Here is a 17,139-nt window from a genome sequence, read left to right on the forward strand (position 1 = left end):
AATGGTTTCTATATTACATCTTTTATTATTTCTCCATTTGTTGTTTGAAAATGTTCTCCGGTGCTGCAGAAGCATTTTTAATGTTCGGCATTAAAAATGAAACACATGTTAAAAAAACACCAAAGAAAAGTCAGCGAGAAGACCTTAAACTCGGAATTAATTAAACTTCACCTTGTGCAGCTTTGTACTTTTAGGCAGAAGAGAAAATGAAGGCAGGAAAAAAGCTTTTTATGAGGCTATGGCATCTCTTGAATATTGTGTCATTACAGGCATTAAACATTAAAACTTGAAAAATATTCAAATTGTCATCATTTGCATGATTCTTCTCCATTATTGTCTGTGTGAGGAAGGGATAAAAGTTGCATTTAGAAAGATTTAATAGCTGCGTTAGTGAAAAGTGGAATTTGATCTTTTCTGTAACTTTCACCATTTAGTGAAACATGCTGATGTGAGTGCAGCACACAGACAGGAAGCTCAAGTGATGCCCGCTTTCAACTTTGGCTCCCTGTGATGATGTTTGAGGAAACTGAGGCTCCCTGCTGTCACAGGTCAAAACATATGCAGCTGAAAGGACGCATTGTTGTGCATATGACAAAACATTCCAATTGATTTGAATGAAAAAATATTTATTTAAAAAACAAATTGGAGCAATACAGCACGAGGACTAAAAAGTCTCCATCAGGGTCTGACGCAATGATGATACAATCAGTGAAGATTAAATTCTGAAGAAAGCAGAAAAAGAAGAAAGAAGAAGAAAATAGGGGGAGAAGAAAAAAAACATCATATACAACAATGACCGATTATAGTCATCCAAATTATCTGAAACACAAGAAACAGAAAAATGGGGGGGGGGGGGGGGCAGTTAAGTTGATATAAGCTACCTAAATTAATAAGATACAATAAAACACAAACACACAGCTTTAAGCAAGTGTAAATGTCAAGATTTCAAAAGGAGCACAATATATTAAAACGTATATAGGAGTTTTAGTAGCCTGTGAAGTTGCAACCCAGAATGTCTCTGGTGAAGAAGTTTTTCTAATCTGTCTCCACCTCTGATATGGATTGGTCCGACGTCCTTATAGTGAACCACCATTAGGTAAGTTAAGTTATAATAGGCGACTAGAAATCTTATGTCTGTCTTTGAACCTCTTCTTTACTCTCAAATAGTAATTCTAATTTTTTCCCCTGTGGATTTTTTTCTTATAATCTTAATTGATCTGAAGAATCCTGCAGCGCACCGTGAGGAGAATGCGCTTTTTTTAAATATTTGCACAGAACGGTTATCGTCAGGTTGCTAGACAACTTGGGAACCAGAAGAGCCGGTTTGTTTAAATAGCCACTAGGTAAATATTTACGTGTACGATCACATGGATATCAAGTTTAGTTGTTTTTTTTTCTTCTTCCATCTTTTTTTCGGCGCTACCGTTCTTCTTGGAAACTGGAGTAATGTGCTCGTTCTGGCCTCAACGACGGAGGCTGGCCGTGCTTTTGTATATTTAGTGCATAAACTCCTTGAAGATGAGCGCTTTTGCTTGGAGCTGCTACTCCAACAAGCCGCCTCTGACAGTCTGTGGGATTGCCCTGTGTTCCTTTCCTGCGCAATCTAAATATAAGTCGGTGACAAATAGTCCAAATACAGTAGCAACCCAACTGTGATGTGGGGGTGGTGCTGAGAGAACAGCTCCTTCTCCAAAGTCCCCCCTCTGTTGGATCCGGAGTCCGTCAGGAGAAGGTGGCAGAGAGCCTCAGCTCCCACCTGCGCTCGATTTTTCTCTCCCCCTCTCCTTATTATCATGAAGAGACAAAACGCCAGGACTCTCGCCCTCATCATGAGCATCCTCACCTACCTGGTGGTCGGAGCGGCCGTCTTCGAGACCCTGGAGTCGAAGCAGGAGAAAAGTCACAAGAGGAAGCTCGACGCCAGAAAGTACGAACTCATGCGCAAATATAACTTGACCAAAGAGAACTTCGAAGAGCTCGAGCATGTCGTTTTACAGCTCAATCCTCACAAAGCAGGGGTCCAGTGGAAATTTGCTGGGTCCTTTTACTTCGCCATCACTGTGATTACGACGATAGGTGAGCAACAGTTATTTAATCAATACATGTGATGTCTTATTGCATTTCATTGAGAGATGTTCAGCGCAGGGCCGGAGGAAACATTTTTAGAGGTAGTGGAGTCACCGGAGCCCCCCTTACGTTAGTTTGTGTGTCTCATTTAAAACAACAGATAAATAAAGAACACCTATGACTTCCCACAATTCCTGGGGTCTCTTCAAACTACTTAGACAAAGAAAATCCTGTCTGTAGCACTATAAAAAAAATATTTAAAACATTTTTAAAGCTGAAGATTCTGTTTCCTAAAAGAGTGGAAAAATTAAACCTTCACTTGTTAGCACATTGTTGCTAGTTTGTATTTTAAATGAGGAGGTTGTACCTTGATAGTATGATTAAAAAACCTATTTTCTTCTCATGCCTTATACAGTTTATTTGGAAACATTTTGGAAATGGATCAGACTTGACATATCCTATAATAACCCCAAAATTTTCATGTGTTTGCTGTGCTCATCAACGCTGAATTTTACTTTAATATTCTTGAACAAAATGAAGCTTTGCTTACAGGCTTTCATCCCTTCTGGGTAGGTAACATTATTCAAAAAAGCATCTTTTTGTGCAGCAGATCTTTATTCTTTCAGTTATATTTTCAGAGTGGCTGTAATTGGCTTACCAATCAGAAAAGTGATATTTATCTCAAATGTAATAGCTAAGACACACAGAGACATGGACACTGAATCGTTATTATGACTGTCTAAGTAAATCAGAATAATTGTATGCCATTGTGGCTTTCTTGGATGATTAAAGACAAAACAACACCAGGTGTAATTTAATTATTTATTATGGAATAAAAAGATCATTTAATGATGCCATATGAAGAAGAAAAGATATGGAGATGTCTATGGCTTTGGTTCTGGTTCACTTCAGCATAAGTTATATTTATAAATATTGCAATGTCTATGCTGTCAACAATCTGCGAGTTATAAATAAAGTAGAAGTAAGTTCACTACATTAATGCCAAGCTGAATCGTTTCCCTGGGCTTTCCCTTTTTCTCTTAGTGGGAGTGTGTGTTGGTTTCCTGTGGAATTAAATCAAGCAGCTGCTGTTCTTAGGCATTTATATTAGGTGAGGCCGTCTCTTGCTATGACTCACCACGGCAAAAGAATAGAGGCGAAGATGTCTAAAGATATGCAATATTCCCTGTCTCAGGTTATGGCCACGCGGCGCCGAGCACCGACTCAGGGAAAGTGTTCTGCATGTTCTACGCCCTCCTAGGGATCCCGCTGACCCTGGTCATGTTCCAGAGTCTGGGCGAGAGGATCAACACGTTTGTCAGATACCTGCTGCACCAAGCCAAGAAGTGCCTGGGAATGCGTCACACTGAGGTCTCCATGGCAAACATGGTGACGGTGGGCTTCTTCTCCTGTATGAGCACCCTGTGCGTGGGGGCTGTGGCATTCTCTCACTCGGAGGGATGGAGCTTTTTAAATGCCTTCTACTACTGCTTCATTACACTCACCACTATTGGCTTTGGAGACTACGTGGCTCTGCAGAAGAATGAGGCCCTGCAGAATGACCCTAAATATGTGGCTTTCTGCTTTGTTTACATCCTCACGGGCCTGACGGTGATTGGAGCGTTCCTAAACCTGGTGGTGCTTCGCTTCCTGACCATGAACACTGAGGATGAACGCAGGGACGCCAAGGAGAAGGCATTGCTCTCTGTCAGTAAGCCCAGAGGAGAGGTGGCTCATCTGTTACCAGTCTCAATATCAGCTTCCTCCACACCTGTAGCAGATAACACCACAAAGGCTAAAGATTTAAAAGGTGTCTACACTGAAGTGCTTCAATTCCAGACTATTTGCTCCTGCTTATGGTACAGGAGCGAGGAGAAGGAGCAGGACTCCATACCCAACATGATCCCTCAGGAGATGACATTCTCCGATGCCTACTTGCAGCAGAACAATGACTGTGCTCACTACATGGAGCCTGGCTCAACAGGCTGCGTTTGCAGTCCACGTCAGTGCACGAGCATAAGCCCAATATCAGGCCTACACATTTTCTCTCCATTCAGGATGTTTAAGAGACGCAGCTCCGTGTAGCCTTTTCAGCACAACAGATTTCATTACAGCATAATTTGTCTATAACTGCCAAGTGGGCAGCAGATACTTGGCAGTCCTCAGCAAAGACATGACTGCAAGTCGATGTTTGTGGTGCTACAATCCCAGTAATCCAGAAGCATAACGTGCAAAAAGGGAAAAAAAGCACATAGAGTACTGTAAACACAAATATATATATTTGAGCAACATCACAGTGTTTTTAACTGAGGTGTTATTCGAGGGCATCCAGTATGCTTTGAGGAATCCTGTAGGTGTGTCGAAATTGATCTGGTTAGCTGCACATGAACAATACGTCTGCGCAGTGTGTAGGTAAGAGCAGAGGCTTCGGAGCGGTGGCACAGTGAAAGGGTGACATAAAAAAATGAATAAATGATTAAAACCTGTCAGTCAGCAGCTCTCAAAAGCTAAACTTTGTGTTTTTGGTAATAATCTCAGAGGTGCTGATTCAACTCAGGGGTTATTTCTTAATGTTGTAGCTGGTCAGTGTTTTCCTTTGATAGGCACGCATCATGATGATTTTCTGGACTTTTTCCACCATGGTGTTTGTGACTGGGCTCATATCAGTTGCCTTATGTCGCCCTGAAACAAATCGTGATTGTCAAAGCTTCAGAAAAGCTGATACATACCAGAAATTTCATGTGACTCATGTGTAGCTGCCCCTGGTGTTATGAGACTTCTAGGGCTCTTTGCCCAAAGTACAGGTGCATCACAGACACTACTAAATTATGTAACGTGACAAGTGGGTAGGTTAAAAAATAAATCACATCTCAAGCGCAGTTAAAAAATCCATTTGAAAATAAGTGCGGTGATCACAAGTAGACACTTATCAGCACTGAGCGAAACGCTCTCAACTGGATTAGTTGTGTAACACTGAAATCACTATTTTAAAAATTACTTGTGGGAAGAAGCAAGAACTCCAACAGCCCCATCAAAAAGGAGCATTGCCAACTTTCTATATGTGCTTTATTCATGTCCCCGTGAACATTAAAATCAAAGCTCCTGTGTGTTTAGATCGAGACTTACACAGATAATTTTCCAAATACAGTAAACACCTGGTGACATTGCCAAGATACCCGCTAAGTGGCAGGAGTTTGTTAAAACGCTGATACCTTTTTACCCCCTAAAGCTCACTTATTAACAAGCATTCTGTTTCACTGACTTTTTTGTACAAACGAAAAAGTGTTAAATGTCAAGCTGTGAACAGCTTTTTAGTTCATGTGCCAAGCCAAGTAACCACCTCCCATTAAACCACAAGTTGTATTTTTTACACTGATTAAATAAAAGAATTGTTTTAATGTTTACATGTTTGAGCCACTGAGAAGTAATTTAGAATTAAGGGAATAGATCTAAGCCAAAAACCTAAGATCTAAGACAGATATGAAGCACACCTCTGGATCAAAAAGTAGAAGCAGGCTATTTGAGCAGCAGCTTGGAGTGGCAGGTGGCAGGGGGTACAGTGGATAATAAGCTGGTTGCCAATCACAGACAATTATGTCACAATGGGCTGAGCCTGGGTGATTGATGGAAAAGGAAAAATCCACCCTCAGCTAGTATTTCCTGTGTTTCTGAACCGAGTTTGGTGCTTAGTGGTGTATTTTTCTGTGGGCAACATGATGCGATGTCACACTCAGTTTATTTCCAGCAGCTTCAATAGATGATTAACTTCTTAAGCTATTTCATTTATTTAAGAAAAAAAAGCACTAAAATCTTTTTTATTGATTTTTGGATGGATGCAGAAATTTATTGAAACATGCAAATGTAATATAGAAAACAGGGTAAAAACAGAGTCTCTCGCTCAGATTTTGCTAATGACCACATTGATTCTTTAAAACAGCCTGAACTCTCTAAAGCAGAATTCCTTCTCATTTCTTTATGTAGTCTTCAGGAATAGTTCTCCAGGCTTCTTGAGGAACATTCAAATTTCCTTTTGGGTTGTTGACTCCCTTTTGTTCTGTTCAGTGTCAAGATGATCCCACACTGCTTCAATAATGTTGGTGTCCGGGCTCTGGGGAGGCTGATCCTCAACTGATAGTGTTCCAGGTATGTTTTCGCTGCACTGGGATTGTGTTTGGGATCATTGTCATGCAGAAAAATTAAGCCGTTTCCAAGCAGACACTTTCTAGATGGTATTATATGGTGGATCAAAATCTGATGATCTCTAAGTGATGAAATCTTTGTTCATATTTCCATCAATTTTAACAAGATCCCCAACACCACTGGCTGAAATGTAGTACCAAACCATCAAAGAGTCTCCAACATCTTTCACAGATGGCTGTACGCACTCACAAGACCACGCCTTTCCTTGCTGCTTCCTTTCCTTAAGAATTACTTCTCGACAGTCTGGCATTTTTCATATATTCAACGAATGAAGTGGCAACTAATTATGTGTGTATTAAGTTATCTGCTATGTGTAGGTACAAGACTGGTTCATCCCTTGGGTTAGGTGCTGTTTTTGTTTGAATGATTCATATAGGTCAGTGTTAAGTGGCTTAACAAACAAAGAAAAACATTCCTCTGAAAATGGTTGAAGGACTGGACTGAAAAAGAGTGAAAAAGGACATAATAAGCCTGGAGAACTTAATCAAGACCATTAAGATTTCAAGAAAGTCCGGCTCCATGGAAGCAAATACAAGGAAATGAGGGGTGGCTCAAGACTTTTGCACATACTGTAGCTAAAATTAATATTTATTTATTATTTAAATTGTGGTAGATTAATTTTCTGTTCATCAGCTAATAGATTAAGTAATAAATTATTGTAAATTTATACAAAAACACAAAAGCTGTCAGATCCTACCTGTTCTCTCTGGATTTTTGTAACATGTGTAAACTCTCCACCTGAGGCACAAACACATGAGTCATGATTTTATTCAGTGTTGCTCTGGAAACAAAGTGAACGTCACAAATTCTTGAGGATTTGGCTGTTTTGTTTTTTTCTTTAAACTTTTTTTTTTTTTTGCCTTAAGAGGGAAATCCTGAACGCTATTTTATGCACGTCTGGGTCTGATCTGATCTGTGTTACTGGAACTGACCTTTTGTGGTGGATGGAAATAAATCAGTGCTGTCCACACATGATAAAGGAAGGAAAACAATGAATGTGACTTTTTGCCTCATAAAATAGCAGTCAGTTGTACATTTCGTGCAAGTACTGCATTAGTTTAAAGTAGTAGATCACGTTGCGTATAAAGCGCCTTGAGTCTATATAAATAACATTGAATTGAACTGAATTGAAAGTTGCAATGGCACAAAGGTTTCTCTTCTTCTTGCTGTTTTCCATGATGACAAAGGCTTAAATAGTACTTGAACAATCAAAGAGCACTTGAATTTTTTTATACATACCCTGCCAAGGATTGTATGTATGTATAGTTGAGACTATTCATTTGTCCAACAATACCCTCTGATCATAAAACAGTACACAATACTGTACTGTTTTGTGCTATCATAGGGGAAAAAAAGAAAAAAAGATCCATAGAAATACCGAAAATTTGAATATTTTATCCAATAAATGAATAATATTGAGTTTTAACTGTTGTTTTCCTGCTCACAAAATCACCATCTACAGGCCATATAAGCTGTAATCATGTGACTTACGATCTCCATGCTGCTTATCAACATGTGCTGTGTGAAAGAAAAAAAAAGCCTGCTGAATGTATAGAAATGACTGTTTGGTCCAGATGGTTTCCCCCTGGGAATTCTGACTTCAGTCCAGTTCTGGACAACCTACAGCAGGTTAGTCACGAGCAAAAGTTTGGCAATGCATCATTATGTCATAGAAACACGTCACTTTGATGCTGCACTTTCAGTTTAGGGGAAGGTGCTGATGTTTGAGCTTTAAATATGCTACCAGAACACAACTCATTTTTTCTTTTTTTCATTTTAATAAAAAACTGATTTGGCTATTATAGACCAATGAGAGAAAGTCTTACTGTTTCCTTGGCAATATGTGTCACTGATATCTGAAGTCTTAAATCACCATTTTCATTAAAGGAATACAGTTTCAAAAATGTAATAATTTGCAATTGTGCAATAAAATAAAGGTATGTGTAAAAGTTGGGGGTTTTGGACTATCTTGTTTAAGGTCAAATATTGTGTTTATATATTATAAATATATAGTATTCTTCAGGAGTGTTGATTCGTCACTCTTTTTAAAAATATTTCCAAGGATCTGGACTTTCTTGTACGTTTGGTCTTGAGGAACAGTCATCTAGTCTTTCTGAAGGTCTTTCAAAGTTTTGGCTGCTTTTTCACTTTCCAGTCCAGTCCTTGTACCTGACATATCTCAGCAAACTTTTGGTTCTGCTCACTGAAACCTCATCAGCAATGGTCTCAGGTGCCAACAGGTCTTATGGGGTGATGAATCCAAATTTGATATTTTTTTCCCAAGTGGATACAGAGGAGATCAGTTGGTGACATCATCTGGCCACTATCTCATAATAGTTTCAAATTTAAGTGTGAAAATGACCCCAAACAGGATGTCAGTGCAGTGAAGGTATACCTGGATATTATTGAAGTGGAGCTTTGCCTGTCCTTCAAGAAGCCTGGAGAACGATTCCTGATGTCTACTTAAAGAAAGCTTGTCCAATAGAGTTCAGAAGAATAAGAATACTATACTGTATTTCCACATGTGTTTGCATCTTTTAACAAACTACATCTATTTCCCATTTTTCTGAAAAAACAAGAAAAAAAGAAAGAAATGAGAGGTGGCTCAAGACATTTGCGCAGTTCCATATTATGATATCAACTCTGTGAAAAGCTGAAAACTTTCTTCTGTTTTTCGTGAACCCTCAGATTTATTTTGAGCCTGTTGTTATATTTTTGTGTTGAAAACCACTGGTCTGAGTGATTTTAAGTGAAAGCGGCGCTCTAATTTTCCAAAATAAAGCATCATTAAAGTGGATTAGAGGCCCAGTAACAGGAAGCAGGCTCATTTTAGGCTTTATAAAAATAAAGATTTCTTTATGCACCTAGAATGAAATTGATACATCAAAGTGTGCTCAGGGCAATTAGGACCGCATCTCGTTATCAAGATTTGCCTGCCATTGCAACATCAAACCATCTTGCAAAGCCTGGCTTGGTGCCTGTGAATCTGCCCTCAGCCATCAGACATGAAGCACAAAAAAGCAACAGAAGGACTATCCATCCGACAAATCCCTGTATTGACCCCCCACGGCTGAAGCATCTGCTGTTTTCTACTTTGGCTATAGACCTGAGTATCTATGTCAAAGACAAAAATAGTTTCACTGAGAAGGTCAGCTATGACCTTACATCACTTGGTTTCTTCTCTGTTTCTGGGGAAAAAAATCTGAGCAGGTTAAAACTGAAGGTTTGCCTCTCATTGTTGCTGCCAATTAAACAGATGGACTAAAGTGTCCTTGGTGTTTATGTGATTTCAAAAACAATTTTATATCTTCTACATTTTCCAACACAAGATTGATTTGACAGATTGGAGATAATTAATTACTCACTGGCATCTTAAAGTTACAGGTTATGGAGAAAGAAAGAAATGTGATGCATGATGTTTGAAAAATTTCAGAGGTGAGAGAGCTTTGAGATCATTAGTGGTGAAGCAAAATAAACAAGAAGTCCTTGTTGCTCAGTCACTCACAGCAGCTGAAGTGCATCACGTTAATAAAACGGTCTCCCTGCAGCGTGCTGCTGCTGACCCAGGGTCTCTGAACGTCGCACGCAGAGGCCGCTGTCACTTTAACAAAAGTTCAGAGTCCGAAAAATTCTTCGAGGCTTCAAAATGGATCTGAGGAAGCTGGCTGCGGACGCAGTGTCCCAGAATAAGAAAGCCGCTCTTCTGATCGGCGGAGCCGGATTTGCAATTCTGGGACTCGGTCTTGGATATAAATACCTGCGAAAGCCAGAAAAAGCTGTTCGTGTGGGCGTAGTGTCGCAGCTCCTCATTCACCCTCTCAAGTCTGGCAAAGCGGTGCCTTTGGCGCTTGCAGAGTGCCAGAAAATGGGGCTGAAGTTCGGAGAGCTGCAGGATCGGTGAGTATTGCAATAAATAAATAAATAAATAAAATTTATTTATTGTTAATTAGTTCCACCGTTTAATTAAATAAAATATATTTACCGCTGTAACCATTCTTCGTTACTTCGCCATTAAATCTTACTGCAGGGCAGCGACGTCTCCTACTTGTCTTCTTATGGAGACATGAGGTCTTTCAATTCATGAAATCACAACAAGTCAGTGAATTTTCAACCACTTTGTTTAAAAAAAAAAAAAAATCTGTAGGAACTTTCTGATATTCCCATGGACCCTCCCCTAAAAAATCCTGGAGACACCCCTGCACGGAAGCCCCCAGATTATTTTTCAGTTAATGTTTTATGAACAATTGACGAATAATAAAGTTTATATAGGGAATAAGTTTTTGTGTAAAAAAAACAAAACAAAAAACAAAACGGCATTTAAATTAACAAAAGCATAGTACAAAACGTTTATATAGTTAATGATAAGCTACTGTGTAAATATTAATTAATTAATTATGTTTTATTTTGGTTTGTGTGTGGGTGTGTTTGTGTCAACATGGATATCAAACCAGATTCTAACAGAGCATTTTTTACTCGGGTAAAGAATATGGGAGACAATTAAACAAAATCACACTGCCATGGTTAAAACATTTCACACATTACCGTACTTCTTACCTCTGTTCCTTATGGTTTTAAGTGTACCATAAATAACCATCATGCCTATGCAGTTTTACTGTTTCAACAGCAAGTCCATGTCTCTGTGGGAACCTGGAATACAGACGTTTGTCTAATCCAGTGGTTCCTAAACTTTTTTTTTTTTTGCTGGGCCCCCCTTTGTTTTATAAGAAAAAATGTTCGCGCCCCCCCCTCCCGCGTGCGCGCGCGCGCGCACACACACACATCCTCTAACCACACACACCCATATTTTGCTCCATTGCGGTTTATTTCACACCTCAAACATTTAGTAAACAATTAAGCAAATACAAGTAATCTGCAATAAATTACAGGTAGTAATAAAATAAACTACTAACTCTTTTACGCTGCGTCCGCACCTACACGGGTATTTTTGAACACGCAGCTGTTTCGTCCACACGTAAACGGCGTTTCGAATCACCGAAAACGGAGATTTTTTTAAAAACTCCTTTTTTGCCTTTACCTGTGGACGAGGAATACAGAGTTCGTCATGCAACGTCAAAGGTATGCGCCTTTTTTCACGTCACGCTGTGCGCCACGTTATTGTTTACATGAGATGAATTGCAGAATGGCAGATAGTCAGATTAACAGTATTTTGTCTCTATCTGCAGGTTTTACATGCAGTTACTGTTCCTCCATTTACAAAGGCAGAGGCATCACGGTGTCATTATTTTACATGTAGTTGTTTTTTTTTTTCCTGTGTAATAATATTCAACATTGCTATCAATACATTTTTCAAAAAATGCCTCTCTGTGCAAAATGGGCTTAAAAACATAAACAGCTGTGGGATACTGTTTGTCCGTGATTTGAACCCAGGGGACAAATCGTGGCAGGATCAGCCTGATGTTATTTGTATCCCACTGTAACTTTACTGTATAAAGTATAGTATAGTATGTACATCTCCAAATTGTCAGGAGTAGTTAGTCATTACAAGAAGTGTTTGTGAACTAAAAATCACGAATGTGGGATACTGTTTGTCTCTGCAGGGGAGACCTACCTTGGCACTTGTGCAGATGAAGCCAAAGGGAAGATATGCTTCACCATATTTTCTAGTCTTTGGCTTAGAATGAAGTTGGTTTGGAAACACATTCAGCGATGCTTCATCTCCTGCTTTGCGTTTCTGTAGACACCTGTGCTAGCAGTGTCCAAGCATTTAGTTGTCTCCCCCCCCCCTGCCATGGCTCTGCGCCCCACACTTTGGGAAGGTCTGGTCTAATCCATCAGGAGAAATCGGTCAGATTTGGCTTAAAACGGCTTCAGTGTACAAAAAGCCAATAAATATAAATGATTATTAGTCATAATATCAGAGTTCAAGGGGGACCCTTGCATCATCACAAAAGGTGCCTATGCTGCCGCCACACTTGTCCAGATTCCTGCAGAGACAGGCAGGAAGGGTTGGTGCTGTCACCCCGCAGCAAGAAGGTTCCTGGTTAAATTCCCAACTGGGATCTTTCTACATGAGTTTACTGCAGGTTTTCCAGCTTCCTGTCACAGAGAAAAGACGTGCATTTGAGGTTAACTGGTGTTTCAAAATTGGTCACGGATATGGGATGTATAAATATTTTAAGTAAGTGTGGGATAAAACTTTCACTTGTACAAAGGTCCTACGTGAAGGCAAATACATCAGATTTGCACCTGCAAAGTAAAAAGTAAATATATTTAGTCTGAGCTAACCAAGATTAAAGTGAGATAAAAACGCAGATAAAAGGGGACGGTCATAAGATTATAAAAGCGCCTGAGCTAAGTACAGAGAACACATGTACGAGTCCCACACACACAAGGTTTCCCAGCACTGCTTCTTCAAATGCACAAACTAGTTTTCAAAAAGCAAATGTTTTTGTACCCCAAGTGTTGTTTAATGTTGAATTAATACTGATAAATATAAATGGTGGGTAAGAGGATTTTTTTTTTAATGTAACAGTGAGGACAGTGTTTAACAGTTGTAATGATTATACATGGTTATATAATATCTATTATATTTATAATATAATAAATATTTTTAACTTCAAAAAATGCTCTCCCTCCTCGCTGACACATTAAGGATGTCATGCTATTTATACATTCAAAACAGAGCTGTAGTTCAAAATTTGGGTATAGATATTTATTATAAGGGAACTTTTATTATGAAAGGATATCCTATTTTCTAACTCTTTAAATACATGTGTTGACAGTGCTACCTTGCATGAGCCTTTCTGGATGACACCCAGAAAAATTTTCAACCAGGGGATATTAATAAATTATGACGTAAATCTGGGATTTCTGTATGACTCAGTTTTGCCATGGCAACCTGTGATGTCATTGATTCCCATCTTGTTATCCGTTTTTCACTATTCCTTTAATATTGTCTTGAGTTTGTGTGGGTTTCTTGCCAGATGATGGAATTAAATTGGGATGCCAAATAATGCAGATGGGTGAGGGAAATCCAGCTTTCTATTTGTTTTGTTTGCAGACACTGGATGGTGGTGACAGAGGACGGTCACATGGTGACAGGCAGACAGGAGCCACGTCTGGTTTTGGTGTCTCTGACCTGTGAGGGAGGACAGGTTTGCTTAAACGGCCCAAACATGGAGGAACTCAAGTTCCCCATCAAACAGCCCGACAACCCCGTCCTCGACTGCAGGTGCTACGTCTTCTTTTAATTTATACTGCTCGGTCTTCTTTTGGTGGATAATTCAGTTTCTTACTGTATCTTATATAGTAAAGTTATGAAGTGAATGCATTTTGAATGTAAAGTTTAGTTTGACGTGGATGCAAACTGAACCTGGACCAGTCAGTGAATTAATACAGTCATAAAGTGATAATTCTGCCTTTCAGAGTCTGAATCTTTTGATAAATTGACCAAATAATCAGTGGCGTTTTTTCTAACCTCTAGTTTGAGATTTACATAAATGCTTCTTCTGTGTTTTTGTGTTTATTTACTTTTTTGTCCTGTAGAGTGTTTGGCGTTGACATTCAGGGCCGGGATTGTGGTGACAAAGTGTCTCACTGGCTTACTCATTACCTTAAGGCAGAGAAAACCTATCGCCTGGTGCACTTTGAACCTTGCATGAGGCCTAGAAAACCAGCTGAGAAAGAGGCTGTTTACCAACAATTTGAGGTGCTACATGCTTTGTAGTTTATTTTAATGCTTAAATTTGATGCATCTTTCAAGCCAAAATGCCCTGATCCTGTTGTGATGTGTTATCCAGGAGGTGGCCTACCCAGATTTTGGACCTGTGATGCTGCTGTCAGAGGCTTCTGTTAAGGATCTCAGCAGCAAGTTAGAGAAGGGAGTCACGGTTGAGCGCTTCCGCCCCAACATTGTGATAAGTGACTGTAAACCATTCGATGAGGTGCGTTGTTCAGCCTTTGCCTAAAAAACTAATGCTCGTACCTCCTGATATTCTTGTCTACAAAGAAAAGCAAAAACTAGTTTAGAGCCAGTTAAGGTCTTAAAAATATTAGCTCTCATGTCTGTCTGCACTACTGGTGATTAGCTTTTGTTTTATTTTTCCTGGCTGAAAAGACGATCATTTGGCCCTTTTACTTGTGACTAATAACTCACCCTTTTCGGTGTGAACAGCGTGGACTAAATTTGTCTCCAACTCCAAAACCAACTGCTTTGCTTTTTCAGGATTCGTGGGAAGAGCTCCAGATTGGCAGTGTGCGACTGCAGCGTGTAATGGCATGTGGAAGGTAACACTGTGGATGCTACGCGCACATTTTAATCACACACAGAATCAGTGCATTTATCAACAAGAGCAAATCCAAAGAGTCATTGCTGGTCTGTGCAGTTTGATTTTTAGAAATAAGCAATTGTCAGGCAAAGTGAATGTGTGTGTTTTTAAGTTAAAAATGATTTAGGGGTTAAATGGATGCAAACGTACCTGTAAGTTTGTTTTGCTTTGTTTTTTACCAGGTGTCTTTTCACCACAGTCGATCCAGAGACTGGTGTAATCAGCAGAAAAGAGCCTCTGGAAACACTGAAAAAGTAACATTTTACCTCAATATTAATATTATTATTATTATTATTATTATTATTATTAGGAAAGGGTTTTTTAAAAAATATTTTTGAATGTTTTTTTTTTTGAGTAATGTTGTATTTCTATGTACAAACAGTGGCCACTTTGTTAGGTACACCTGTTCTTCTGCTCGTTAACGCAACTCTCTGATCAGCCAGTTGCATGACATTTAGGCATGTAGACATGACCAAGATAGCCTGCTGACATTCAAACTGGGCTTCACAGTTCAGTTCAATTTTATTTATTGAGTGCCAAATCACAATAATAGTCAAGGCACTATTGTAAGGTAAAGACCCTACAATAATACAAAGAAAAGAGAAAACCCAACAATCATATGAGCAAGTGGTTTAGCGACAGTCGGGGGAAAAAATCTCCCTTTTAACAGGAAGAAGCCTCCAGCAGAATCAGGCTCAGGGAGGGGCGGGCATCCGGGAAGAAAGGGGACTTTGAATGTAGCAAAGTTTTTAGTACCAAACAGGCTAAACTGAGTATTTCGGAAACTGTTGATCTACTGAGTAGGGTTTAGAGTATGGTCCAAAACAAAGAAAGCATCAGGTGACAAAAGAAAAGCCTTGGTGATACCAGAGGTCAGAGGAAGGGGGAGAAAGGAAGGCAGCAGTAGCCACAATACTCACTCGTTGCAACCAAGGTATGCAGAAGAGCATCTCTGAACGCACACACGTCAAACCATGAAGCAGATGGCCTACAGCAGGCACACCAGGTGCCAGTCCTGTCAGCCAAAAATAGAAAACTGAGGCTACAATTCCCATGGCCTCACCAAAATTAGACAAAAAGACTGGAAAGACTTCTGGTCTGATGAGCCCTGATTTCTGCTGTGATGTTCATATTATAGGGTCAGAAATTGATGTCAAAATCTGCAGAAAATGTGTGTTGCCATCATGTCAATATGGATCAAAATCTCAGAGAAATGTTGTTGAATCTCTGCGGCAAAAAATTACGTTGGTTTTGAAAGGACAATTATCTCCAATCTGGCACTAGCAAGGTGTACCTAATAATAAAGTTGCCAGTGAGTCTGTTTTAACCTCACAGTGGGCTTTTTTTTTTTTTTTTTCTTTCTGTCTGTCACATCTAAAATGTCTCTGAACTCCCAGCTATCGCCTGTGCAAACCATCTGAGAAGCACATCTATAAAACTTCTCCACTGTTTGGACAGCTGCACAACGTGAAGAAGACGGGCATCTTTCAGGTTGGCGATGTGGTTTACAAGATCACCCGCTGATAGAAGGCGTCAGGAGAGAGGGGCCAAACCTGAAGTCAAAACACTCAGAAGTCACAAGTCGTCTTTGATATCAGACTGAAGAAAGCACTTAAATTCATGTAGTGTAAGCAAATAGGAGACTAGAAATGGACAGAAATTAACTGCTTTGAAATAACATTTTAAAAAGTAGCACAGCATTAGTATTAATCATTCAGTTTGCCACCCCGGCCTTTTTTCTGTTTTTTTTTTGGTCTCAATTTTTGATGATTTGACCGCCTCTTAATCAGCTAATAGAACCTGATTTGAAAATATTGCTAACATCTGCTCAATATTCCAGCTGGTTATTAAAACCTGAAATTACATGCTGCTATTGAAGAAATAAATAAAATTGCCTTAAGTCTTTGTACTAAAGTGCTTCCTGGAATGAACACGGCAGAGACGTACTGCTGGGTTTGATCACTTCTAGTGTTAAACTTTGCAAAACTATTTGTAAATCATCCATCTCACTGCTCATAATTACTTTTTAATGGCATATTTTGAAAGGAGCATCCTTTTTTACACTCTACATCCCCCGTTTTTCACTGTCGTGTCTTCTTATTTTGTGTTTTAAAAAGGGCAAGCTTAATTGCGCATGTATATTTATTAGATACTAAAAGTTCTTAGTGTGATTCCTAGAAAATGGCAAGGCTGCTTTTGTATACTTTTACATGATCTAAACATTTAAAGATAATCACTACTTTAAAAATTAGAAAATAAAAGAAATCTTGCCTTTTCTGTATCATCTCTCTGGGTAAATATTTAGTTATGGACTCAAAACTTTTATTTAAAAATAACTCAATTTTAATGTCATTAGTGGCAGTGATGTAAAATGTAGACCTTTCCTATAAACAAGAGCTGGGCACATCAGTCCAAATCCAATCAAGCAATAGTATCGATACCAATGCTGGTGGTTTTGGATTGATACTAGCACGATAGGATCGATACTTTTTCTATCCTGTAAGTTTGGTATGTAGCCCACTGTGTTGTGGTAATTGGGGGTTTGTTTTTTTGCCGGTATGGGGTTATGAAAAAAAGTTGTGGA

General features: G+C 39.2%; 2 protein-coding genes across 2 annotated transcripts; both read left to right on the top strand.

Moving 5' to 3' along the window:
* Positions 1-1,075: 1,075 nt before the first annotated feature.
* On the top strand, positions 1,076-6,638 carry kcnk3b (potassium channel, subfamily K, member 3b). The gene is made up of 2 exons (XM_026151520.1): positions 1,076-2,076; positions 3,263-6,638. The coding sequence occupies exons 1-2, from the start codon at positions 1,794-1,796 to the stop codon at positions 4,150-4,152; spliced, it is 1,173 nt and encodes a 390-aa protein (XP_026007305.1). The 5' UTR covers positions 1,076-1,793; the 3' UTR covers positions 4,153-6,638.
* Positions 6,639-9,762: 3,124 nt separating this feature from the next.
* Positions 9,763-16,464, top strand: marc1 (mitochondrial amidoxime reducing component 1). Its single transcript, XM_026151525.1, has 7 exons — positions 9,763-10,164; positions 13,289-13,459; positions 13,774-13,936; positions 14,028-14,171; positions 14,453-14,514; positions 14,738-14,809; positions 15,953-16,464. Exons 1-7 carry the CDS (start codon positions 9,914-9,916, stop codon positions 16,077-16,079), a joined length of 990 nt encoding a protein of 329 aa, XP_026007310.1. The 5' UTR covers positions 9,763-9,913; the 3' UTR covers positions 16,080-16,464.
* Positions 16,465-17,139: the final 675 nt, after the last annotated feature.

Source organism: Astatotilapia calliptera, chromosome 19, assembly GCF_900246225.1.
Source record: "Astatotilapia calliptera chromosome 19, fAstCal1.2, whole genome shotgun sequence".
In the NCBI taxonomy this organism is placed as follows: Eukaryota; Metazoa; Chordata; class Actinopteri; order Cichliformes; family Cichlidae; genus Astatotilapia; species Astatotilapia calliptera.

What these genes read in the sequence shown, in the direction of transcription:
- kcnk3b (XM_026151520.1), top strand. Translation starts at nt 1,794, where the DNA reads ATGAAGAGACAAAACGCCAGGACTCTCGCCCTCATCATGAGCATCCTC. An exon ending in CACTGTGATTACGACGATAG is followed by an intron (nt 2,077 to 3,262) that starts GTGAGCAACAGT and finishes TCCCTGTCTCAG; the next exon opens with GTTATGGCCACGCGGCGCCG.
- marc1 (XM_026151525.1), top strand. Translation starts at nt 9,914, where the DNA reads ATGGATCTGAGGAAGCTGGCTGCGGACGCAGTGTCCCAGAATAAGAAA. An exon ending in TTCGGAGAGCTGCAGGATCG is followed by an intron (nt 10,165 to 13,288) that starts GTGAGTATTGCA and finishes TTTTGTTTGCAG; the next exon opens with ACACTGGATGGTGGTGACAG. An exon ending in CTGTTTACCAACAATTTGAG is followed by an intron (nt 13,937 to 14,027) that starts GTGCTACATGCT and finishes TGTGTTATCCAG; the next exon opens with GAGGTGGCCTACCCAGATTT.